Raw genomic sequence first — 27,897 nt, forward strand, 5'->3', positions numbered from 1 at the left:
TTCTCGCTTCGACAGGAGCGTGTGTGTGTGTGTGCGTGTTCTCTGTGAGTGTGTGCAACACGCAACATTGTATCGGAACCACGCCATCATCATCGTCACCTTCATCATACACAACAGTGGGTGTGTGGTTCGGACAGACAGACACCATGACGGGTCAGTATAATCCATGTCTTCAACACTAACATAGCGGATTTTATGTTTATTGGCTTACTTTGGTCGTGCACGCCGCGGGGCGCGTGCGTGGGTGCGCCCACCGAAAAAGAACGGATCTCCAAGCCCCCTCCTTGGCTTGGAGATCTAAAGTATAGCCGATAATCAATCACTGTTAAGCCTGTTTTATAGTGTGTTGTTGTAGTGTGTTGCGTTGTAGTTTGTGTTAAGTTGTTACATTGTGTTGTTGTTTATGCAGTATAGCCTAGATCAGAGAAGCGCCGCTCCGTACTGTGTGTGTGTTTGTGTCTGTGTCTGTGTGCCCATGTGTGCGTGCGCGTGTGTGTGTGTGTGGGTCATTTAAGTTGAATCACGTCACTGCACTCCCTTTCTTGTAAATGCACTCTGTAAATGCTGAGTTGCTATTGTAATTATTGTTTTTTTTGTAGATCAACAGACAGAGACAGACAGACAGTGCATGCCATGTGAATAGACAGACAGACAGACAGTGCATGCCATGTGAATTGACAGACAGACAGACAGACAGACAGACAGTGCATGCCATGTGGACAGACAGTGCATGCCATGTGAATGGACAGACAGACAGACAGACAGTGCATGCCATGTGGACAGACAGACAGTCAGACAGACAGACAGACAGACAGACAGTGCATGCCATGTGAATAGACAGACAGACAGACAGTGCATGCCATGTGAATTGACAGACAGACAGACAGACAGACAGACAGACAGACAGTGCATGTCATGTGGACAGACAGACAGACAGACTGACAGACTCTGTGGATAGATGGGGCGGGGCCACGTTCTTCTCGATTTTGAAGACAAATTCTAATTGGTGGGAAAAAAATTATGTGGACATGGGCGTGGCCTATTTACAGCGTTTAGGTCCCAGAGATTATAACATTGTATCAAGTGGGGGTCTTCAACAGTGGGTGTGGGATCCCTTGGGGGTCCTCAGAGTTATGCAGAATTTCCATGGCATGGCCTCACCCCACATCATCCCACACCGCCCACTTGTACCACGGTTTCCACTACAAGGAATTAGGTAGAGCGATGTCAAAGTGGTACGATATGAGTGCCTAAAAAGTACCCACTCCTGGGGTAGGTCCGAGCTAGGCTAAGCGGGGCCAAAGCAGTGACGTATAACGCACTGCTACTGATTGGTCGGAGAATCCATTCCTCACAGCTGTGTCTGTCAGATATAGCCTACATGCTAGCGTGCTTCCTCAGAGCAAGGTTGGCTATTAAGTTATGATTTGACCCTGACGTAATCGTCGGTACTGTTGCAAAGACCCGTGCAGTGTAAAAAAAAGTTGCCACCACTTCATAAAAAAAAATATTAGTGTTAGCGTCTACCGTACATCCACTCCTCAGTTAAAAACCTGGGTGTGATGTTTGATAATAATTTTATGTTTGATAAACAGATCAGCTCTGTGGTCAGAACCAGCTTCTTCCAACTTAGATTGCTGGCCAGGATTAACCGAGCCTTTTCCGTGGCCGGCCCCATTCTCTGGAACAGTTTACCCTAGCCCCTTTCGGGACCCTGTTTACCTTTTTTATATTTGGGAAGGCGGTATCCAGGGTCCCTTGTCGCTCAAAACACTCTCTCTCGTACTGGCGGGTACCACTGTCTGGTCTCGGGCTAATAGCTCGTCGCTTAGAAGTTGCAGAGATTTCTCAAAGGTACCAACAAGAGCGATACTAACGCGCCAGAAAGCTGCATTAATCCGCACGGATCGGCGATGCCGTTTAACATTTTTAATAATTTTGTAAAACTTAAGCTCCTCTCTCACACTCTGCTCCACTGCCCATGTCCCGCCTCCCCGCGGTGACTTACAAGCTGCGCGTCCTACGCATAACTCTATGGTCCTACGTTACTGCCTCTGATTGGCGAGCTCCTACATGCTTGCATAACAATCACAACGCGGGGAGGCGTTACTTATTAAGTCCTCTCGCTCCTTAGCGGTCTTCAAATCCTCACTAAAAACGCATTTCTTCTCCTTGGCTTTTAACTCCATCTGATTGTATAAACCTGGCCCTTACGTTTGGCTCACGTCGTGGCCTAATTTTGAAATGCTGTTTTCATTCTCTTGTTATTATTGTGGGCTCGCTGCAGCAGCACTATAGCTATTGTCACTATTTATTTATTCTCTCCCAAATGTATGGCACCTAACTACTCCCACATACTTTCACTTAGAAACTCCATTCAAACTGTAAAAAATCCAGCTTACTGTGGACACGGGTGCTTGTACTTTTATTTTTGAAATAATCTGTAGTTTTTGAAATATTTAACTTTAAACACCCCAAAAAGTCAATGGGAAAGTCAATGTTATTTCAACTGAAAACTCCTAGAGAGAGAAGGACAGAGGAGAAATGCCCTGTGTTTTCGTAAAGTCACTGTGGCCGCATTTTTTACACTGCAGACATGTTATTTAAATCACCAATTTAATCCAAAAATCTAAGCTGTGCGATGTATACATTTTGAGATAAGACCATTAATATAAACCCATGTCTCTCTTCACTCTAGCAATCAGTACACCTGTTGATAGCTAGCTTGTCAGTCATTGGCTGCTCAGTGGTGCTGCAAAGTAACTAAGTATATTTACTCAAGTACTATGCAAGTGCGTACATTGCACAGTTTAATTTTGAGGTACTCTTACATTCCTTTCCATTTTTGTTACTTCTACTCCACTACAATTACAGCATTAGACAGCTTTAGTTACTTGTTACTTTGCAGATTTGATTATTAATACAAAACCTACAGTAACCACACACAGCCGATCTACAATGTGACGGGTTATGAGCTTGTAGAGCTGCTATTTTCTGAAAATCTGAGTACTTTTACTTTGGTACTCAAAGTATATTTTGATGCTAAAATTATGTAGATTTCAAGCTCCAAAACTACCACCCCCCCCACACACACACCCCATACTCCACCGCCACCCCACCTACCACACCACAAGACATACCCCCCTCTCATATTTTGACAATAAAAAAAAGCCGATCTACAATGTGATGCGTTGTGAGCTTGTACAGCTGCTATTTTGTAAAAACCTTGAGAGTCTTTGGAAAGTGTGAGTACAGGGGGTGGCAGTGGCTCAGGGGTAGAGTGGCTGGTAGAGCGGCCAGATGGCAACTGCCAACTGCAAGGTTCCCAGTTCGATCCTGGGCTCCCCCAGAGTTAGTGTCGAAAGACGCTGAACCCCCTAATTGCTTGACATTGACATTTTTATGGCAACATTTTTGTGCATTTCAAGCTCCAATATAACACTAATGGTGTGTATTGGTCAACATAAACCGACACAACTCCCCCCCCCCACACACGCACGCACGCATGCACACACAGTAAACCATCGTAAATAGCTAATCTACAAGCTCACTGGAGCCAGGGGGAAGCACCCCGCAAGTATGAAAAAAATCTAATCTTGTATGGGGGGTCCCTGGCACAAAATATTTTCAGATGAGGGGAGGGGGGGGGGGGGGTCATCTCTCTCTCAGCTAAGGGGTCCTTGGTCTGAAAAACGTTGAAGACCCCTGCTCCCCCTTAAGATAAAATAAAAAAAAGTTTAGAGCCATGTGAGTAAGGTAAATGTATGATACAAATTATTGATATTATTAAAATGTTTTTTTTTAATTATCTTTTTGTCTTGCAGCTATATACGCCCCTCCAGTGGCCGGGGGAGCTGCATACGCCCCCCTGCTGGCCTCGGGACCCTCGGCCCCCCCAGCCAGCATGTTTGGCACCGTGCCAGGATATGAAGACACTGTGATGGGAGGAGGTAAAGTAACTCATGTGCTTTTTACTCTACACTGGGAGGAGGTGATAACTAAGTACTTTTACTCCAGTACTGTGATGCCAGGAGGTAAAGTGAGTATTGTGACGTTTTCTTGTGAAACCGAGGCTGGTTGTGCCTCAGCCAATCACAGTCTTTATCCCATCGTCCCGTCCTCTGGGGCGATGCAGGGATCAGCTACGCTGTGTGTGCACTCTATAGCTGATGGGCAATTCACTGGAAATATATCAAAACCGATATTTAGCCGACTTCATCTTGCTCATGTGTCAACTAATCGACGTAATCGACTAAATGGTTCTGTATTACGGTTTAGTGTTCAGCCTATAAAAAGATTGCCGACTTCATCCTTCTACTCCACTACATCTCAGAGGAAAATATTGTTTTTTATGCCACTACATTTATTTGAAAACTTTAGTTACAAGATACTTACATTATTATTATTATTATTATTATTATTACCCTTATTATTACTGTCAGGGACCGAGTTGGTCGGAAGGAGAGACACAGGGAAAACTTTGTGGGTTTTAAAATATTGTTCTCTTTTTTATTTCTTTTTCTTTCTTTTCTTTTTTTCGTTTGTTGCAAATAAGGATTTAACAAAACAAAGGTGCTCAACACAAAAAGGAAATTAAACTAAATAACTAACAGACAAACAACAGAACTGAACTGAAAAACTGGCCTCAATAGAATGACACAGGAGGTGGACATATATAGGGATGGGTCAGACCACTGTTAACACAAAAGGGGGAAAAGACAAAGACTAACATAGAAACACACACTCAAACCCCTGCCCCACCCCCTGGTACAGAGGGACTGTGGTGCAGTCCCATTCCTCCAGATTAGCTTAGATCTGGAGCAGCTGATCCCCAGTGCTTTGGCCAGCCCATCATGTCCATATATGTCCGTCAGCCACCTCCCACAGCACTGGTAACTCAAAGAAAACTCAGTCAAATCAAATGCAAATAAAGTCACAGAAAACTAAACAATAAACTGTTATTCCAATTGGTTATGTGTGGTTACATATATTAGATGGCATTTGTGTATAATGTACAACTGAAAATGGTCAGGCCCGCAGATTGCATTCGCCCCAGAACCTCCCCCAGATGTTGGAGATGCTCCTCCCAAGTGGCACTGAAAATCACAATGTCATCAAGATATGCACATCCATAGTCATAACATCCTCTCAATACCTGATCCATCAATCTTTGAAATGTTGCCGGGGCCCCATGCAACCCAAATGGCAGGACTGTGAACTGGAAAAGCCCCCATGGAGTGCGAAAGGCTGTCAGCTCCCTAGACCGCTTGGAAAGAGGCACTTGCCAGTAGCCCTTGCATAAGTCAATGGTGGTCAGGTACTTTGCTTTGCCCAGTCGCTCAATCAGGTCATCAATACGTGGTGTTGGGTAAGAATCAAATTTTGACACAGAGTTCAGGTATCTAAAATCAATACAAAATCGTATGGTGCCATCTTTCTTTGGGACTAAAACAACTGGGTTACACCACTCACTTTTGGATTCCTCAATGGTGCCCAGGGACAGCATCAGGTCCACCTCTTTTTTCAAGGAGCCCTGGAGGCGTTCTGGAATCCTGTAACTCATACGTTTTACGTCAGCCTCTTTTTTTAAGACAATATCATGTTCAACAATATTTGTGCGTCCTGGATATTCTTGAAATATTTGAGGATTACATAAAGCTTTCACCTGATTTTGTTGATCCGTTGACAGATGGCCTAGATCAAGCACTGCAGGAGCAGGTGAGGGCAGATATTGGTCCTCCACCGCTCTGATCAGCATAACCCCTGCCGTCTTCTCTGGTCTCTCAGACCATTCTTTGAGGAGGTTCACATGCAACACCTTACGGGAACGTGGCCGCCCTGGGGTTGCAACCTGGTAGGTGGTAGGGCCAAGTTGTTTCTCCACCTCAAATGGCCCTTGCCACTTTGCCAGCAGCTTGCTGTCGCTGGTGGGTAGCATGATCAGAACCTTCTGTCCTGGACTAAAGGACCTCTGTCGTGCTGACTTATCATACCACGTTTTCTGATAGCGTTGGGCCTCGGCCATGTGCTGCTGCGCGAGTTCCGTCATCTTCTGCAGCTTTTCTCTCATCTGAACCACATAGGTTATTACATCAACAGCTCCCTCCTCCCCCCCCTGGTCCCCTTCCCAAGCCTCCCTCAGCAAAGTCAGAGGTCCCCTCACCTCATGACCATACAACAGTTCAAATGGAGAGAAGCCAGTTGAGGCTTGGGGTACTTCCCTATATGCAAAGAGGAGGTAAGGTAGCCATTGGTCCCAATCAGATCCAGTGTCATCGACAAACTTACGGAGCATTTGCTTGAGGGTCTGGTTAAACCTCTCCGTTAGTCCATCTGTCTGCGGATGGTAAGGGGTCGTTCGCACACCCTTGATGCCGAGCAGCTGGTAAACCTGTTTCAGAAGGGTGGACATGAAATTAGTGCCCTGGTCCGTTAAAATCCCCTGCGGAAGACCCACCCTGGAGAAAAACTGCACCAAGGAGAATGCCACAACTTTTGCTTTGATGGATTTTAGAGGGAACACTTCTGGATATTTAGTAGCGTAATCTGTAATCACCAGCATGTAACGGTTTCCGGCTTTACTTTTTTCAACTGGACCAACAATGTCCATACCTAATCGTTCAAAGGGGGTGCCAATAATGGGGAGAGGCTGAAGTGGAGCTCTCGCGGGTCTTCTGGCTGATGTCTTCTGGCACTGAGGGCAAGTCCTACAAAACTGGTCAACATCTGCCTGTAAACCAGGCCAGTTAAAGTGTCGTTTAATGCGCGCTATGGTCTTGTGTTTCCCTAGGTGGCCCGCCCAGGGAACAGAGTGGCCTAAGGTAAGTACTGACTCTCGGGCTAACCTGGGAACCACTAGCTGCTTAACTGGTCCATGTTGAAGGTAGAGCATACCCTTCTGTAGGAAATACTCCTCTCTAGAACTGTTCTGCAACCCATTCCCCCCCTCTTTAGCATTTTGCAACAATGTGGCTAAACTGGGGTCATCCTGTTGCATCTGCACCATATTTGAGGGCACCTTAAAACCCAGTGGTAGATCTGGAGCTAGCGGTTCTCTTTTGCTTCCCTCCAGTTGTTATAGCTCCATGGCTGTCCTTTCCTCCTGGCGGCCACAAACACATCAGCCAGTGACGCAGCCTTTGCTGCCGATGGAGGATCATGTTCCTTGATCCATATCTGTAGCTCAGGGGATAGCATGCGTAAGTATTGCTCCAAAATGATCATTTCACCAACATCATTGACAGTTTTATCTTTCGGTCGGATCCATTTCTGATACAGCTCCTTTAACCTTACATACAGTTCCTTGGGGGTTTCCCCCGGTTCAATATCTGTGTAGCGAAATCTCTGCCTATAGGACTCTGGATTAATGTCATATTTTCTTAGAATGGCATTTTTAACGTTCTCATAATCATGACTTTCATCAACATCCATATGTACATAGGCACTTCTCGCCTTACCAGTAAGCAGTGGAATTAGGCGGAAAACCCAATCAGATTTAGGCCACCTACATGCTGATGAACGTCATTAGAAAATGTTCAATATCATCACTCTCGGTTAATTTATCCAATCTAGGCTCTGGAGAGAACCGAAACCGACCTGTAGCGACGTCTGGAGGGCCCTCTGGAGACGTTGTTGCTTCGGCCTGTGGACCAGGTTCACCACCTGCATTGCGTTCTGGGCCTGGGGAAGTATGAGCCTGCACCTCCAGCTGCATCTGCTGGAACTGATTTTTCAGTGCCTCATAACGTTGCTCCTGACGAGCATCCCGGGCCTCCTGTTTGTCTATGTGGGCCTGAAAAATACCGGCCAAATCTCCCAGTGTTCTCAACGTCCCCTCCAGTGGCTCCTTCAGAGTATGGATTATCCTCCTCATCCTCCTCATCCTCCTGTCTCGGTTTTGGTGGTCCTCTTCCTCCTCTGCCACGATTCATTGCTCATCCGGGTTTGGAAAAAAAAATGTATTTGAGAAAAAAAAAAAAAAAAAAAAAAACCTGTGCTCTCCACCGTTGTCCCACCACTGCCACCATCTGTCAGGGACCGAGTTGGTCGGAAGGAGAGACACAGGGAAAACTTTGTGGGTTTTAAAATATTGTTCTCTTTTTTATTTCTTTTTCTTTATTTTCTTTTTTTCGTTTGTTGCAAATAAGGATTTAACAAAACAAAGGTGCTCAACACAAAAAGGAAATTAAACTAAATAACTAACAGACAAACAACAGAACTGAACTGAAAAACTGGCCTCAATAGAATGACACAGGAGGTGGACATATATAGGGATGGGTCAGACCACTGTTAACACAAAAGGGGGAAAAGACAAAGACTAACATAGAAACACACACTCAAACCCCTGCCCCACCCCCTGGTACAGAGGGACTGTGGTGCAGTCCCATTCCTCCAGATTAGCTTAGATCTGGAGCAGCTGATCCCCAGTGCTTTGGCCAGCCCATCATGTCCATATATGTCCGTCAGCCACCTCCCACAGCACTGGTAACTCAAAGAAAACTCAGTCAAATCAAATGCAAATAAAGTCACAGAAAACTAAACAATAAACTGTTATTCCAATTGGTTATGTGTGGTTACATATATTAGATGGCATTTGTGTATAATGTACAACTGAAAATAAACCAACTAAATAAACAAACCAAAAGGAATCACCATACAATATCGGCTCAATGTGTGGCTGCTGAGTCAGCCATCACAATTACCCTTATTGTTTTCATTAACAAATTAAGGCCTATTTTATACTTCGCCTGTAGCAGATCTACAAGCTCAATAGCAGATCTACAAGCTTTTGTGAGCTTGTAGATCAGGAGTCATCTCAAAGCTTCACCACTGTTTTGAATGTTTCATTATTAAACCAAGAACCTTGCATCAGTCTGGTGCAAAATGTTTTGTCAATTCTATTTATTTATTATTTTGTTACTTTTAGTTTTTACATTTTGAAAGTTTGTTACTGGTACCTTGCTAGTTTTATTTAACTATAATAATGTTGCTCTCAGTACGCTCACTGAAGCAAATGGCCCAGAATGCTGCAGCACACCAGTGCAGGGTGGCACCAGAACCATGTAAGTTCAGTCCTATGTTAGAGCCTAACGATCTAGTTTAGTTCTATGTTAGAGCCTAAAATCCTACTAGTTCAGTTCTATGTTAGAGTCTAAAGCCCTACTAGTTCAGTTCTATGTTAGAGTCTAAAGTCCTACTAGTTCAGTTCTATGTTAGAGTCTAAAGTCCTATTAGTTTAGTTCTATGTTAGAGCCTAACGTTCTAGTTTAGTTCTATGTTAGAGCCTAAAGTCCTACTAGTTCAGTTCTATGTTAGAGTCTAAAGTCCTACTAGTTCAGTTTTATGTTAGAGCCTAAAGTCCTACTAGTTCAGTTCTATGTTAGAGTCTAAAGCCCTACTAGTTCAGTTCTATGTTAGAGTCTAAAGTCCTACTAGTTCAGTTCTATGTTAGAGTCTAAAGTCCTATTAGTTTAGTTCTATGTTAGAGCCTAACGTTCTAGTTTAGTTCTATGTTAGAGCCTAAAGTCCTACTAGTTCAGTTCTATGTTAGAGTCTAAAGTCCTACTAGTTCAGTTTTATGTTAGAGCCTAAAGTCCTACTAGTTCAGTTTTATGTTAGAGCCTAAAGTCCTACTAGTTCTATGTTAAAGCCTAAAGTCCTACTAGTTCTATGTTAGAGCCTAAAGTCCTACTAGAGGCGTAGTAGCTACTAGTTAGTTTGTAACTAGTTGGTTACTAAATTCTGTTGCACCACAACAAACAATTTATGACATAACTTAGCTACAGAGCGCAATAATGAACAAAACAAATAATCCCTGATTGATTGATTGATTCAATACTTTATTAGGCAAATATGTAAACTGCACGGAAGTACAGTAATACATTAAAGCTAAAAGGATAACACAAAAAAGGTTCTGGGAACTTGTTTCCATTGTGGTCCTATGTATTCAATTCATCAACAGAGCATAGCATATTAACACATTTATACATGTCATTAACAAATACAAGTAGCTATATTTACAGAGGAGAAAAAGGAAAATCGGCGGCAGTGTATGACCCCTCATCTCAAGGGGATTTAATATCCATCTCAGACAGTCCCATCAGACAGTGATTCTATGATTCTACAACACACTCTCACTCCCCAAAATGCATATTGTGACTTCTTGGGACAAATGTGACCAAAAGTCAAACGTTTGACTGGAAGGGGGTACACCTTCCAGTCAAACGGTGCCGTCCCAGGCACTTCCACACTTCAGGAATGTGGAAGTGCCGTTCTCAAACCCAAGACGTAAGAGGGCGACAGCTTCACCAAAAAACAGTTAAAACGACGGAGGCGTGCCGTCTAAAGCGGACTTGAGCCACGAGAGGCACCGCCGAGCGAGCCGTCAGGAGAGCGAGTCGCCGTGCCGAGCGTTCAGCCGACTCAGCGCCCTTCGAGTTAGTGTCCTGATAGGGTCAAAGACAGTCAAATGTCTGTCTCAAGAAGTCACCCGTTTGCCGTCTTGGGAGTGAGAATGTGTTGGATTCTATGATATGATTGACAATATTTCTTGACCCGTTTCTCCAATCTCACGCAACGTCGTGGTAGACGACATACAACGATTGATCAGCGCCATACATACGTAGTGTGGCCAGTCTGCCGACCAAGATGCGGCAAGAAATTAAGTGTTACCAATGATACTAATGAAGGCTCTTTTCATTTAAAGGACCCCCATTACTCGCGTCCATTTGGTTCCATTTGTACACTCTCAGAGATACACACCTGTATGGGGCCGTTTGAATTGAAACCCACTCAAGGAACCAGTAGGGTGTGTTTCTACAGGTTAACACCACCACACTATGGAGTAGTGTGGTGGTGGCTGATAACTGCTGCTGTAGATGGCAATGATGGATACATGGATGCATATAATTGTTTTGTTATGAACTAAATAGAGGGTAAAGTTACATACTATGCCTTTAAGTAACACATATGAGTACATTTGCCACCACTGACTGTTTGTTGATGTTTGTTCTTGTCAAGGTGGCTACCTCCCTCCCCCCGCCCCCCCGACACCTGTAGCTCCTCCCACTCCTGCACCAGGACAAGCAGACTGGAGGTGAGCGACATACTTTACGTTATTGAACTTTATTTGTTCATTTGGACGGGACATTAATGAACATTTAATACACCAGAGCAGTGGTTCTCAACCTGGTCCCCGCATGATTGGGGGGGGGGGGGGGGGTCCAGATGACACTGAGGTGAAAATTGAAGGACTTTTAAGACCTTTTTAATACCAAAAAAAGGAAGAAAATAAAAATACAATTACTGCATAAAAAGTAATCAACAAACTATACTATAAGAATGGTCAAACATTGGCCAAATTGTCAAATAATATAAGAAAGAGGCAAAAATGTTGAAAATATCATATCTACAAGATCTACAACGCCTCACAACGCAGACCCCCATCTGAAAATGTTTTTCAACTTAGCCAGTCCCACTTCAGATGGCCAACAAAAATAAGCTCAGTGCTGGCACACTTAGATATTGGGTCTGTTAGGTTTCTCAGAGCTTCATTTAATGCAGAAGGTCAGAGGTGAGTTTGCTACCATTTTCTGAACAGCTAAGAATTCAAACTGTCTAGGAAGTGATTTCAAACCAGCTACTAACAAGACTGACATGAAATGTCATTTACAGCTAGGCTACCAATATAAAGAAAACAAGTGCATCTGTGTCTAGCTGTGTCTTGTGTCCTTTTTGTGTGTGTGGTTTCAGACGATCGTGCAGTAGTGTTCTAAATGCGGAAGTCTTGCAATCCCAGATTTGAAAGCAGCTTCACTGTGCGGTCCTGGGGGCTTGATTCAGAGTATGGGAAGCCATTGGCGACCCCTCATTGGCTGGCCTTTGGCCAATAGGGAGAAAGTGAGAAAGTAACAAGAAAGTGACGACTAGTTGCAGCGTTTGTTTATTAACAGCTTTGACAAGCTGTAAAAACGGCAAGCTTAGGCGCCAAACTCCTGGCATTAAAATGAAGGAAACCATGTCTATACAGCTGAAATCATGAGGAGTAGGCATGGTGGGTTGGGTTCACAGGTTAACCAGTTGTTTCTTGTACTTCATGCAGTATTGTAAAGTACATTTACTTGAGTAAAATTTTGAGGCATTTTTACTTTACTAGAGTATTTCCAATTCTTTGTACTTTTACTTCTACTCCACTGCATCTCAGAGGCAAATATTGTACTTTTAATCCACTACAATTATATGAAAACTTAAGGTACTAGTTACTACTTTTGGTACTTTAAGTACATTTTGATACCGATATTTTTGTACTTTTACTCAAGTACATTTTTAATTCCGGACTTTTACTTGTAACAGAGTATTTCTACATTGTAGTAGGGGTGTGCCGATATATCGTTCCGCAATATATCGCGATACGTTTTTGTGACTTTATGTATCGTTTTGGCGTTTCTTTTTTTTTGCAATAATAATAATGCAAAAACAGAAGTATTTGTTTGCATTTTATTTCCCCCCCCCCCCCATATATTTTCATAATAAAAAAGTGCCATATATCGTATCGTATCGATATTGTGAGCCCAATATCGTGTATCGTATCGTGAAATTAGTGTATCGGCATGCTGGGAGTCCTGGGACTCTGTGGCCATCGACAGGAGTGCAGACAGGAGGGGACAGAGAGGGAGAAGGAGGCCGTTTCAGGCCAGCCACCACTAGACAGTAAGCACCGCGGAGGCCCAGTTCCCATGTAGCACTAATCACAACCCCCTGCTCCTTCCATCTGTTATCCATCAGCCACCCTACAATACTACTCCAGCCTGGTTCTACAGTACCTCTACTCGCCCCACTGTCTTCTCTGGCTGGAGGCCATGAGCAGATCTGGTATATCTAGCATCTCTCTCTCTCTCTCTCTCTCTCTCTTTCTCTCTCTGTCTGCCTTGAGCTGGATCCTTTTTGAGTGGTGCCAGCCACTCCTACACTTGACCGTGTGTGTGTGTGGGTCTGTCCGTTTGAGCACGGCCTCAACAGCTGCAGCTGATTGCAACACAAGGATGCAACCAGTTACACTAATTCAAAGGCACCACTCTCTTCACACTGGGTGTGATTTTTTTTTTTGCATTCAGTGCATTTGCGTTTATAAGTCACTTTGTTGGGTCGTTGGTCTGTTTGCAGTGGTGGAAAGTAACTGAGTAAATTTACTCAAGTACTGTACTTCACTCACTGCCTGGGGTATTCTACTATTGGCAGGTAGCTTCTGCCAGCATTTTTAAGCATTCTGACCATTTTTTCAAGAACCACAGAATATTTATCTCCAGTAATATAAGTAAAAGAAAAAAAGTTCTGTGTATTTATACCTTGTTGCACTTCATTCATGCAGTATTCCGTCGCTGACTGAGGACGCAGCACGGGATGCCTTCCAAGACTACGCCTCGTCCAACTGCTGCTACAGCAAGTCACCTGCTGTGGACGGAGTGATCACTACCATGGAGCCCTACCACACCTACAGAGTAATTTACATTACATTTTTACAGTCTCGCCCTAGTCTCGGTTAGGCATAGAGTTTGTGAGATTAGGGTTATCGCATAATCATTACGGTAATCTTCGGCTGCGCTGCCCAATTTTGTCCGCCCCCATTTTGGGATAATTACTGTACAGTTGAAGTTGTCCATAAAGTATTTAGAATCTCAACCAGACCACTGTGTCTACCGTATTGACAGGTAGATAGCTCAGAGGGGAAACGTGACATCAGCGTGGGCGGCGCAGGCGGGGGGCATCAAGGCCACTGTGGCCTTTAGGGCATGTATTTTTCAAGGGGCACACGGCCAAAGAGAGGGGCAACGACGGCCATGGGCGCCGTGAAATTCCTGCCCTGTTACCTACCCTTGTTTTCTATACTTTAGCGAACCAGCTAAAATTCTGATAGCATGCAGACTCATTTTTGCATGTAATCATGTTCATACTTCACCCATTCATAATAGTTCTCTACTGCTCATGCCCAGATTTGTAATAGGTCCAGTGGAGATTATCTCCCTAGAGTAAGCTAGCTTGCTGCCGGTGCCATGATGTTCTTTAGCCAGCATCCTCTTTATAAGAGCAACACGCTCTCCTTGTTATTGAGTACTGTAGGCTAACTATCACATGCATAGGTTGTGTAGTTGTTTATGGGTTGTGTAGTTATTTTACTCAAGGCTCCAGAACATGGAGGAATGTCTTTCGGTAAAAGTGGTGGTATTAAGGGCATGTGTGTTTATGCGTCTCTGCGGGGCGGGTGGTAGAGTATCTGCACGCTGGTTGTGGTGGGCTGGTCTGGGCCAAAAAGTCTGGGCCAAATTTTTGTCTCAGTCCATCTTTGCTACTGAAGCTAGCCGCTTCAGTAGTGTGTTTACTAGACCACTGTGGACGTATTCAGATACATCAGAAGAGGAAGCAAGGACCCAGGACTAGGCTTGGGCCGATTTTATTCTCCTAATAAATGCAGTGATGACACATGGTAAGCTTGTCAATGTGTGGCTGCCACACCAAAATGGTGACCTATTGAATTCGGTGACCACTAGTTGAAACCAACCAAATCCACAGGTCAGGTCACCAGTTTTGATGTGACAGTTTGTCTGTTTTGTTGACAGAAACAGACAGAACTTTATAATTTCATGTACCTCGGATTTAACAGATTACAGACACTAGATTGGATACACCTTGACAGAAACAGCAGCTGCTGTTTTCAAATGTTTGGATTTGTCACAGTTTGTAATCAAATCTGATCTCCTTGTTGTTACCTCAACTCAGAGTAATTCTTTGATTAATCTTTTTGCATAGTTTTCTGTTTTTAACGTTTTAGAATAACCCACTGTTTAGTGGCAAGTGTAATAATTATAATAATAGTAATAATAATAATAATAATTCAATTTTAGGATATTGACTGATTTTGCCGATTATTACAAAGTATACGGTAGCTGTCCCACTTAAAGTCCCATATAACTTGAAATCACTCTACTGTGGGTCGGGGGAGAAGGCCGAGACGTAAAAGACGGTAGCCCTTGTTTATTTTATGTATGAGAAACTGAAAATAACGTTTATTTGTTTATTTGTTGTGTGTGTGCATGTGCGTGTGCGTGTGTGCGTGTGTGCGTGTGTGTAGTATCGACTGGAGACCTTCACTGAGTCCAGGTCAACGGAGTGGGCCCACAAACCTCATGAAGGTACACGTGCACACACACACCTTTTTTTTGTGGGGGGCCAACTTTATTGTGAGATAACTTTGCTCATTGCTCCATTGATTATAAATTGAAAGTCTCCTCATTGGCTTACACTGTACGAGGGAACAGCTTTCACAGTCACTCTTTTAGCACATAAACACGTTGACAGGTGTTGACATATTTTGATTGACAGCTGTTGTCTTTGATTGATAGGCGAGCCGGCGGACTTCTATACAGAGACGGCCCCTCGGCCGTGGGAGATCCAGGCCACGCCCCCTGAGCTCTTCACCAATCACACCCAGGACATCCGTGTGCCTTACACCTCTTCCATAAAGGTGATTGGTCAGTGCAACATGTCCATAGAAACACTGATCTTAACACATTGACTGCCAGAGTTTATTCATAATGTACTCTCCCCTGTGCCAGTAATTTTTCATTCAAATACATTCTCTGATTGTGTTGTCAAGCACCTACGATTGTTCCACCAGTAGAGAGCAGCACATCCAAACATTGATCACCTCGCTCGCCCCCTCCCAAACAGGCCCACGTCATATCCGGTCATTCAAAGGATGTGACGTTTTCGCCAATTCCCGGCCCGCTGATCGGCCTGAAAACGATGTGATACACTAATAAACTGATACACAACGTGACCCGGAAATGAATTTTTTTTTTTACATCCGGCTCCGGGTGAGTGTGACGTAAGTGGAAAACGAAAGTGTTGATGAGAAATAAACACAGCCGTGCGATCACAGATTAAACAATGACAATTCAAAAGAACGCATCAATGCGTTCTTTGGAATCCTGGCACTCAAGCGATGGATTTGAAAGAACGCATCGATGCGATCTTGGCACTGTATGTGTTAAGACAGTGGTTCTCTCTCTAGCCAATCAAAACACTGATCCAAGACAGTGGTTCTCTCTCTAGCCAATCAAAACACTGCTCTAAGACAGTGGTTCTCTCTAGCCCAAGAGGCTCTACGCACAGCAGCCAAATTGGAAAGAAATTGGGCCTCTTCCTTTCTTCCTTAACATTTTACCAAGGATACTATTGAAGGCTCTGTTCCATTCTGGTCAGACAGAGTCAGGGTGCTGATATTGTGCATGTTGGCTCACTGGAAACACTCTGCTACACCAGTGGGTCTCAAAGTGTGGTCCAGGGACCCTCATGGTTCCTTGATGGCCTCTTACGGGTGTGTAACTCTGAGAGTGTAACAAATCCATTTGGTTCCACAGAGCCTTAATTTTAGTGTTATTGGTAACAAGGAAGTAAGGAAGAAGCCCAATTTCCTTCCATATTGCATAGAGCCTATTGTCCCGCCCCGGAGCGAGGAGGAGAGGATTAGACGTTTAGTCCGGAGGAATCAAGCAGGTTGGGCTGATTCAAATACTCACATTCCTGCCTGTACTGGCCTCCTCCCTGCTCCAAATGTCATGTTGTATAATATTATGATGGACACGTTCCAATACTTACATTCCTGCCTCGCTCGCTCGCTCCTTCTGCATCATGTTGTACATTAAACGTTGTATTTCTCTGTTGAACCTGACAGATGCCTGGTTCACTTAAAGACCTGGCATCCTATAGCTTGTATAGTTAGTATAGTTTCAATGCACAGATGATTTATTTGTTGATCTTATACTGTTAAGACTGATGCTAGGTTCTTGGTTTACCTGTGATCCTAGTTTACTGAGGCACTACACTTTCTCTTTGCATTCTATGCATGTGTTTACCTTGCTTACTGTAAATCACTCTGTATAAAGAGCATCTGCTAAATCTACAATCTTGTAGATTGGCTATTTTCGGAGCGTGACACCCATGCGCAGCCAAGCATAAAATGACTTGTCTTAGTTCTACTGGATCTCTTCTCCACTAGTCCCTCCCATGATAGTTTAGTCATCATAGCTTGGTTTTTATTAAATTTTTCAGTCATCGATTGATCATTAAAATAAACATGATCTGAAAGAAATGCACGTGGCCCACCCATCTGACCACTTAACACGGCAGCCGGTGGGCTGCGAACACTTTCCGAGATTTTCGAAAGGGCCCCGAACCAGAAAAGCTGCTGTGGTTTGCAGAGAATGTCCCGGTAGGTCCTGTGATGAAGTGTCTGCTGATATTACAAAGGATTGTATTACACAAGATATTGACTAATGTTGACATTTCCCCACAAGACACCTCTCTGATTAAAGGACATATCGATCAAATAGTTATGCAGACAAATCATAAAAAGAGGAGAATACATCCACAGACATAAAAGTGTGGAATCAAATGATCACTTTTCCCTATAATAATAATAATAATAATAACAACAATTATAGACATTAATAATAATAGACATAACAACAATAATAACAAATACTTAACTTTACTTACTTAAATAATAACTAATAATTATTATAATTTTATTATTATTGAGAAATAATGGTTTTGTCGGGTGCAGATGTATAGTTTAGTTTACATGTGAAAGCAGACAGGCCTCATTATCCATGTCCTTTCCCTGGAAACACTCTGCTACACCAGTGGGTCTCAAAGTGTGGTCCAGGGACCCTAATGGTTCCTTGAGGGCGTTCCAAATGGCCTCTTACGGGTGTGTAACTCTGACAGTGTAATAAATCCATTTGGTTCTACAGAGCCTTCATTAGTATTATTGGTAACAAGGAAGTAAGGAAGACGCCCAATTTCTTTCCATACTGCATAGAGCCTATTGACATAACAATAAGAAAAATAATAACGTAATAATGATTATTATTATATTATTATTATTGAGAAATAATGGTTTTGTCGGGTGCAGATGTATTATTTAGTTTACATGTGAAAGCAGACAGGCCTCATGTCCTTCTGTTGTCACTGGGAAAACTTCTGTTTTACCCTGAAGAACCACTAGGAGGCAGCTACGCTACAGTGTTGCAAAGTGCCATAGTTGCTGCCTTAAGGTCCTTACACACCGGGGCGATTTTTTCATGCGAATAATATTTCTTTTTTTAAAACCTTATAAAGTCAATGCAAGCTTACATGGAGTGACAAAGCGAAAAAGCAAAGCGAAAAAGCGTCTTTTAATTATTCGGAACGAGTCCGAACTTTGCGTATATTCGCATATTCGCCGGTGTGTAACCACCTTAACACATTCCATGCCAGAGTTTAATCTCATAATGTACTCACCAGTGCCAGCGTTTTATTGTTGTTTTTTTGTTTTTTTCATGTCGCCACAGACCTCGCTAAATAAGTTAAAAGTGCGCGTTCATTTGGTTCTAAACACACAGCGGATCTGTGAGAAACGGCCAGCGAAAACAGTTTCCAAATGCGAGCCGCCATCTTGAAGATACAGCCGATCAACGCTAAACAGTGATCAGCGAGGAGAAAAACAACAACCGAGAAAATCGAGTTTTAAACAGGATCCCAGACAGGAAGCGGATACGATCGAAAAAACCGGAACCCGAATAATTCCGTTTCCGACCGGAAACCGGAAACGGAAATGGATCAAAAAAAATCGGAAAGTGCACCTGGGGCAATTTCAATGGGAATCGGCGGTTCGCGTAGATCTACGCGACTGGCACGCTGCGGCTTTAAATAGGTTCGCGTAGATCTACGCGACTGGCATTCAATGTGTTAAAGGTCCTTACACACCGGGGCGATTTTTTCATGCGAATAATATGTTTTTTAAAAAAACCTTATAAAGTCAATGCAACCGTAAATGGCGCGAAAAAGCGTCTTTTGATTATTCTGAACGAGTCCGAATTTTGTGTATATTCGCCGGTGTGTAACCGCCTTAACAGACGTGAATCAGGGAAATAAAGAGCCCTATGCAACATATGTATAATACAACAATAATAATACTATAGCTGTGTCAACTTTAGTTCATTATTATTTCGTGTGTGTGTGTGTGTGTGTGTGTGTGTGTGTGTGTGTGTGTGTGTGTGTGTGTGTGTGTGTGTGTGTGTGTGTGTGTGTGTGTGTGTGTGTGTGTGTGTGTGTGTGTGTGTGTGTGTGTGTGTGTGTGTGTGTGTGTGTGTGTGTGTGTGTGTGTGTGTGTGTGTAGGAGTGTCATAGCTGTCATGCCAGTGGCACGATGCGATGTGAAACATGTGACGGCTCTGGATCGGTAAGAACAATTCACAATACAAATGTACTACGATTGACAGAACACTGTCAATATCAAGCAATCAATCAATGATTGATCAGCTTGTGTTGCATTGTATATATCATTGTTTTCGGGTGGAAAACCGACAGCAATGTATTGTGTGTGTGTGTGTGTAGAAACGGTGTTGGGTGTGTAATGGAGATGGGAGGAAAGATGAAGAGAGTTGTAGTCACTGCAACGGTTCAGGACGAGAGAGGTAGGAGTCAACCGTGTGTGTGCGCCGTCTACAGCTGCAATTTGGCCAATGTTTGACAATTTGTATAGTATAGTTTGTTGATGACTTTAGACGCAGTAATGGTATTTTATTATTATTATTGGCCTATTGTTATTATTATTTTCATTTTAGAGGTATTAAAAAGGTCTTGAAACTCCTTAAATTGTCACTTCTGCACAAATGTGCAGATACCCTGTGTAGACTTATACTGCATGTTGGTTTGTTTACTATTGAGTGAGAAAACAATGTAGCACATTAAGCAAATCATATGGCGACCCCCAAAAATAATTTGGGGACCCACTTGGGGGTTAAATGGCTCCATCTACTGTATATCTGCTATTTTGTTATTGGCTGAAAATGTCTTCTTGAACTAAAAGCATTTATGCCTCTTTTGTGTGTGTGTGTGTGTGTGTGTGTGTGTGTGTGCGTGTGCGTGCGTGCGTGTGCGTGCGTGTAGGTGCTCAGACTGTCAGGGGCGGGGCTGTGAGGACTGCAAGACATGCGATGGGAAGAAACAACTGCTGACCTACATCAACCTGAAAGTGGAATGGTCAGTATACACACACAAAAACTAAAATAGGGCTCGCAACTCACTTTTATGCTCCAAGGTTTTATTCAAACAAACAGCAGATTGTTTGTTTGATTAAAACCTTGGAGCATAAAAGTGAGTTTCGAGCCCTATTTTTGTTTCAGTATCACTGTTCATATAGAACGGAGGATGTGCAATCAATGGGCCTCATGCAGCAATAAGTTCCTAATGTTTCCTCTTACATTTCTTCCTAAGTGAATTCCTAAGAGAAGTTGTGTCAGATTCATGAAACGTTCTTAAAAGGCAGAATTGTTCGTAACTATGTTCTTGATGATGATGAATCCCAATCCTCGTAACTTGAAGGGGTGTGCCAGTTCATCCTAATTACCATAGGGAGCCGCCCCACCAATCCCCATATAAGGCATGACTGCATGGCTCTGCCTGCAGTCACACCTGTGTGTGATTGCTGCACACAGAAATCACAGGAAATCACACACACAAATAAAATTGAGAGAATGAAGTAAAGAATACCTAAACTATAAGTCTACAGATGGTGGAACACCAGACTCCAAACATAAAAATAAATGGGGTAGGTATGGGGCTTGGGCTTCAACTCAACCGGGTCCGTTTGGGTTAGATTGTAATTTCAGACCCGTCTAAAACATTTTCATGTCAAGGACCCCCAAATTGACATGCATTTGGCTGCAGACCCCCACCTGAAAATATTTTCTGCCAGGGAAAAATCGAAAATAGCCGATCTACAAGCTCAAAATGGCCAGTAATGGGACGTGTTGTGAGCTTGTAGATCGGCTATTTTCAAACAAAGGATAAAATAGGGTTAAAGTGATTAAACTGTTCTTCGTTTGCTGTGGACCCCCTGAAACTCCCTGAAGGACCCCTGGGGGTCCCCAGACCACACTTTGAGAACCACTGCTCTAAAGATATGATAACAAATATTATTGTAATTTAAATCCTATATTATACAACTGTAGAATTGAAGAAACTTCGAGAATTAATTATTTTTGCACAAATATGTCACACTTAAGAACTCAAAGGCCAGCCTAAGAGTGCTCATCAGTGTGTAGATTCTGTTCTTACCTGAGAACAGATCACAGCTAAGAAAACATTGGAGTATACCAAAATCTTCTTAAAAACCTCTTAAATGGGTCTAAGAAAAAAAATCCTCTTAAGAAAGTGTGCGTAGATTCTGTTCTTACCTAAGAACATATCACAGCTAAGAAAACATTGGAGTATACCAAAATCTTCTTAAAAACTTCTTAAGTGGGTTTAAGAAGAAATTTCCTCTTAAGTACCGTTGCTGAATGAGGCCCATTGAGCACTGGAACAGTACATATCTTTTCTGTTTGCCTTTTAAAATTTGAAAACCAACCATTCACAGAGCAAATGACGAATAACAATATACAAATATACAAATAAGTGACTGTCAATGACCGATACCATTGATCACAAAATGTGTCTGGGTAGGAACAACGAGAAGTCCAGCGCACTTCAGCCTGTTAAGGGTAGAAGGGCTCGTCCAAATACTAGATACAAATACTTACTTAAAAACAACACAAAGGTTCAAGAAAAGAAAATAATAAGCAAACCCACCCACCCCTCCAGGACCAACGATGAAAAGCAGGTGTTGTTGTAAGTACTGGGAGCTGATGGTACTGTAGGTGTTGTGGTAAGTGGGAGCTGATGGTAGGTGTGGCAATCCATCTCCCAGGGGTTTAGTGCATTATGCATGCATTATGTAACAGGGTAACTCGTGTGTTGTGGCTTATACCGACAATAAGCCCCTCCCACTTACCTACAATAGGTAATGTCACATTACTAATGTGGCATATGGACAAAAGCTTAATAATTTAATACTTCATGCTTTTTCTTCTTCTTTTTTCAGGACTAACCAGCTGGAGGACTTTGTTGTGGAACAAAACAGTGGTCTGCAGGCTGACAAGCTGAGTGATGTGACCGGGAAACACCTGTTCAGGATCAACCAGTACCTGGTAACACACACACACATTTTGTACAATCTACTGTAGGTCTAGGCCACAATTACCGTTTCAAATTTCATTAGGATATCAGAAAACAAAATACATAAAAACAAATGCAATTAAAGCCCTCACACCTCTGTCCACGTTAGGGGAAAATATCAACCAATTAGAACACGGACAAGAGCTAAGCAACTCTAATGAAGGATAAGGATTTTCAACCAAGTCCAGTGAGGTGACTCATGATGATAAACCGTTCAAAACTTACGTATAGAAACAATGAAATATTGACCAATCAGAATAGGGGCCGGGGCTAAGTAACTCCAATGAAGGACAAGCTCTCTAAACCAAATCAAGTAAAGTCTGTACGACAAACCGTTCAAAGGTTATAGCAAGAACTAGAAACTATCAAATATCGACCAATCAGAAGAGCTTTAAACCGAGTCCAATGGGCAACTCACAAGTGGTTACGACAAACTGTTCAAAGTTATGGCTAAGGATGGAAACTATGAAATATCGACCAATCACAATAAGGGACGGGGCTAAGTGACTCCAATCAAGGACAAGGACTGATCTGAGTCCAATGCAATCAGATTAAAAGTTACATAGAAAAAAAGAAAAAAACGTGACCTTGTTGATCGGCTATTCTCACTTCCTGTTTGGCGTTGAAGTTTGACGCTTTGCCACGGTCACGCCATTTTGGTCTGAGAGGTCTGGATGGTTTATAATATCGCACAAGATCAGAAATGTATTTTAACCCTAAACCATTCAAAGCACCAGTTAGTGGACTCATGTACTGAATTGATTGATAGATAATACTTTATTAGACAAAAATGTAAACGGCACAGAAGTACAGTAGCACACTCAAGCTAAGCATTGTGGATGTATTCAATTCATCAACGGAGCATAAAATATGAACACATGAAAAATACTAATATCTATATTTACAGAGGGAAAAATCAGGAAAAGGGAAAAACGGGGTGGCAGTGTATGACTCCTCATTTCAATGGGATGTATCTATCTCTACTTGTAATTGAAGACGGTTTGTCTTCAGTGTCTGATTGTTTTGCTGTGCGTGACCTCCCAGGTCTATCCGGTGCTAGGCTTCCCAGACCCAGCCATCTCCCAGGCCTCAGAGCGAATGGTTCGAGAACACCAAACCAAGTATGCCCAGGACTCCTGCATCCTGCAACAGGTAGATACTAATTAATTCATTATAATACTAAGACTAATAATAATTTGGGGAGAAAAAGGGGGTAAAAGAAAAAAGAAAATGTTGGGAGTGAACCTGTAATAAATCTGTACAGCCATACACATTAACTCTTACACTCTAAACCCTAACATTTAGGGTTTAGTATGCAGAGTATGACCTCTACATACTAACTCATATATGGGTCAAAGACGTATAAGGTTTTCTAGGTATCAACAAAATTAAACTGCTATTACACATGTTCATTGGAGTGTCATTTATTCCTTAATAATATTTATATTCATGAATAAAGCCAACAATTCTATTTTATTGTCATTCATATAAATGTACCCCATAAAATGTCATTCAGTGTAACGCTAAGCGTTTATATTAAATCAAATAAAATTATTTTAAAAAATCACAATGTTTTGACCTATCAATGCTTAGACTGTCATGTAAACTTAGGAAACATTACATTATTTTATTTTGAATGCCACATATTTGACGTTTCACTGGTACAACGCACAAGTTGTTTTTTACAAAAACGTCCACTGAAAAAAAAAGAAAAAGTTATGAAAATATGTTTTACCTCATCCTTTGAGATCCTTTTGTCCATCTTAGTCAACAAAACAAAGTTATTGTATTTTAATGTATTATTATTATTTAAATACTGGTGTAGTCACTGAATACTTGTTACCCTGAATAACACATATCACTACAGCCCATAAATACGGATTATAAATATGTTACGGGCGGCCAGATATTCTCATGATTAAATGTGATTCCTGCAGCAATAACAATTATGGCCCTATGAACTATATTATTACTAACAACACTATTATTTTTATTTTACCTATTTTTCAGTTATAAAATCTATGGGTAATAATAGGATAGGATTTTCTAAATGGGCATGCTTGATTTACTCAGATGTATTACTTAAAAATAGCTAAAGGGAAATATTATTGCTGCTAGTAATAATAGTTCATGGAATCATTATTGTTCTTGAGAGACAAAAACAAATATCAAAGGATGAAGTTAAAGATAGATATTTGGATTTTATTCGGTGTAAGGCATCTACATTATAATGTATCTTATAATACCTTAAAATGCCATAAATAGTTTAAAAATTATAATCTTTCATTTTTACTTAAGATTTGTAAACTAGTTAAAACAAGGGATAACAAAGCTATCGTCAGGTAACCTTTGTTGCACTGAATGACAAAAGCGTTATGCTGAATGATGGGACATTTTACATAAACATTTTGAACAGCCAGTTTCTTGGCCACCTATGTAAATTAGCTATAAAGACTATCCTAACTTTTCGCATTTTATCTTTTCATTTAATAATAACATTAAAGGTATGTTTTCTGCGCTGCACTGATTGACACATTTTTGTTCTAATGATTACAAGAGGGAGAAAGGGTGAAATAATCAAATATTACAGCAAGATTTACCGGTACTCACCTCAGCACATTGACAGAGACGCTTCAGTAGGTCCTCTTTGCTATGACACACACTGACACATGATTAACATGTAATATGCTTTAAAATGGCATTTCTTTTTTTTACCTCTGTTGCGCTAAATGACATTGATGAAGCATAAAATCCGGACAAAAGTGTATAACGTTTTTAAATATTTTCTGGGTACAATATATTGCTCATTTATTTATATGTTGCTGTAAACATTAGCACAATTATGCCTTTGGTGTTCACCTATTTTTTAGGATGGATTTCAACATTTAAAAAATACTTTTGTCATTAATATTTTAGCCCGGACAGTTATACTGAATGACATTTTGACACTTTAAAGCTGAATAACAAACATCAAATTAATAGTTTCCAGTACAAATATTTCTGAGTCAAAAGAAGGGTATGAGTTGAATTATTTAATATAATATTTAAACATATTAATGTTTTTCTGTTTGTCTCGTCTTTGACCCATATACTAAATAATTGTAATTAATTGAACTGTTGATATACTGTTGTTATTCAGTGTAATGTAATGACCCCCGATCCCTCCCCCCTCTCTCTCTCCCTGTCTCTCTCTCTCCCTGTCTCACTCTCTCCTTGTCTCTCTCTCTCTCCCTGTCTCTCTCTCTCTCCAGAGACAGACCATAGAGTTGATTCCCATCACTAAGGTGCATTATAAGTGGAAGGGAGACAGTCATGTGTATCACGTTTACGGCAACGAAAACCACATCGACTCTGACTACCCTGCTACCTGCTGCTGTGTCATCCTCTAACCCCCCCCCCCCCACACACACACACACACACACACACACCATGTAAACCTTGACTAACAAAGAAGCATTATAAAAACATAATTAATAAAACCTTTCACATCAGGTAAAGCCATATTAACTGTCTTAATGCACTAACACACATGATAAATACACTATTAATAACATATTATATAATCATTTATACAACAAACACATGACATACACAAAACATACAGCATCCTACCAAACCAAACCTATACAGCAGGGGTCTTCAACTGGGGATCTGAGGGAAAGGTTTAATCTGCAACACAATTGTATACAGTATGTAGTGGGGGTCCCTGCTTAATCCCTCTCTCAGCTAAGGGGTCCTTGGCCTGAAAAACGTTGAAGACCCCTGATATCCAGTTCCAGTATGCATGTAGACTGAGGTGCTTCTTTAAGAAGTCATGTTGAAATAATGTCAGTGACAAGACACTAAGACAGAGGTTCTCAAACTTTTAAAAACCCCATGTTTACGGTGGGATATTTTGGCAACCCCACACTCAATTTATAGTGCAATTTCAAAGTTGAAATAAAGGACATAATACAAAATAAAACATACATTGGGGAATATGGATATTTATTAGAAAACAGTAAGTCCTGCTTATATTGTGTCTTATCCACGTAGATTAAAAGTATTTGTGTAAACGTTTGTAAATGGAAACGCATAATTATATCGCCTATATCTCTTGCCAGAACCTTAAATAAATAACTAAAACAATTAAGAGAAAAGCATTCACACTTAACAGATAAAACAGACTTAAATTGTAGGACACATTTTCTCTTCATAAATGTGCGACCCCCGCCTTCACTTTCCCATGGCCCCTTCGGGGTCCATGGGAAAGTGAAGTTTGAGAATCTCTGTTGTCAGTCGATGTCAGCTTGGTTTAGTGGTTCTCAAAGTGAGGTCCAGGGACTCAGGGTTACTTGAGGGGGTTCCAAATGGACCCTTACAGGTCTGTGATATTGGTCATTGCACATAGTCCTACGGGCTGGGGTGGCACCTGTCAGCGGGGAGTGTTGGGCGGGAGGAGTAGGACGAAGGCTCTACGTCCTCCTGGTGGGGGCTCCTCACTGGCAGCTGAGTCAGTAGGATATGATAGCAGTGACAACATAGAAATGTTTGTGGGGAGGAATTAATTGGCATAACGACTAAATTGTGAAGAAAAAGGGGGTAAAAAATAATTGTCTACTCTAAATAAAATAATAATAATAATAACAATTTTAAAAGTTTGAGAACCACCGGCCGGCTTTGTTTCATAGTGTCTTCGATGATCCACAGATAATTGATTGATTAATAGATTATTCATTGATTGTCTCCTTAACATGCAAATATCCATAAATGCTGTGATGCACTAATCCTGCCTGATTGAAACAAAATACAACCTCCTGTTTTGACAGGGATGGGAATTGATATGATTTGATTGATACCGATGCCTTTAGCCAATATGCTTATCTGTACCATTTGTATAGCCGATCTAAAAGCTTACAACGTGTCGCGATGCGACAAGTTGTGAGCTTGTAGATCGGCTATTTGCAAATAACCGAATTATAAAATTGGGCTTAAGTGGTTGATGTACGTTTTGTATTCTAACTTGTAACTAAAGTTGTCAAATTAGTATTTGCCTTTGAGATGTAGTGGAGTAGAAGTATAAAGTATTCAAGAAATACTCCAGTAAAGTAAAAGTACCTCAAAGTTGTACTTAAGTACAGTACTTGAGTTAATGTACTTAGTTACTTCTTCTAGTTGTCAGTTCCCATCCCTAGAACACAATGCTGGTGCTACCGTCCCAAAAGTGTCCTGAAAATTACAAATATATAAAATAAATCTATATGTAAGAATGGAAATAAAAACGAAATAAAACATTCTATAAAATAGACCAGTGCTTTGTGTGACTTCATTCACTAAATTAAATGCTTCACCACTTACATTGTTTTGACTAAGGCGGCAATGATCCGGTTTTGAAAATGAAGCTAATAAGAAGTCACTAAAATGCTGCAGTTCTCATTAATGGCCTAGAGGCAGTGGTGGAAAAAGTACTCAAATTCTTTACTTAAGTAAAAGTACCAATACTGCAATATAGAAATACTCTGTTACAAGTAAAAGTCCAGAATTCAAAATTGACTTGAGTAAAAGTACAAAAGTATTGGTATCAAAATGTACTTAAAGTACCAAAAGTAAGAGTACTAAAATGTTTGAAAATAGCAGATCTACAAGCTTGTAGATTAGTCTATTTTCAAATAGCCTAGGTTTAAAGTAGGGCTAAAGTGGTTAATGTATGTTTTATAACGTAATCATTTATATCTGCAAAGTAACTAGTAACTAAAGTTTTCAAATAATTGTAGTGGAGTAAAAGTACAATATTTGACTCTGAGATGTAGTGGAGTAGAA

The 27,897-nt window shown here is 41.5% G+C and overlaps 1 protein-coding gene across 1 annotated transcript; it reads left to right on the forward strand.

Annotated features, from left to right (window-relative positions):
- On the forward strand, positions 1 to 26,712 carry LOC308081685 (protein SSUH2 homolog). Its single transcript, XM_080423277.1, has 12 exons — positions 1 to 153; positions 3,825 to 3,950; positions 11,020 to 11,095; positions 13,367 to 13,496; positions 15,125 to 15,185; positions 15,396 to 15,517; positions 19,217 to 19,279; positions 19,435 to 19,514; positions 19,990 to 20,082; positions 21,965 to 22,070; positions 23,143 to 23,250; positions 25,350 to 26,712. The coding sequence occupies exons 1-12, from the start codon at positions 147 to 149 to the stop codon at positions 25,485 to 25,487; spliced, it is 1,110 nt and encodes a 369-aa protein (XP_080279403.1). The 5' UTR covers positions 1 to 146; the 3' UTR covers positions 25,488 to 26,712.
- The last annotated feature ends 1,185 nt before the right edge of the window (positions 26,713 to 27,897 follow it).

The sequence above is a fragment of the Gymnoscopelus braueri genome (assembly GCF_963280865.1).
Source record: "Gymnoscopelus braueri genome assembly, chromosome: 3".
Lineage (NCBI taxonomy): Eukaryota > Metazoa > Chordata > Actinopteri > Myctophiformes > Myctophidae > Gymnoscopelus > Gymnoscopelus braueri.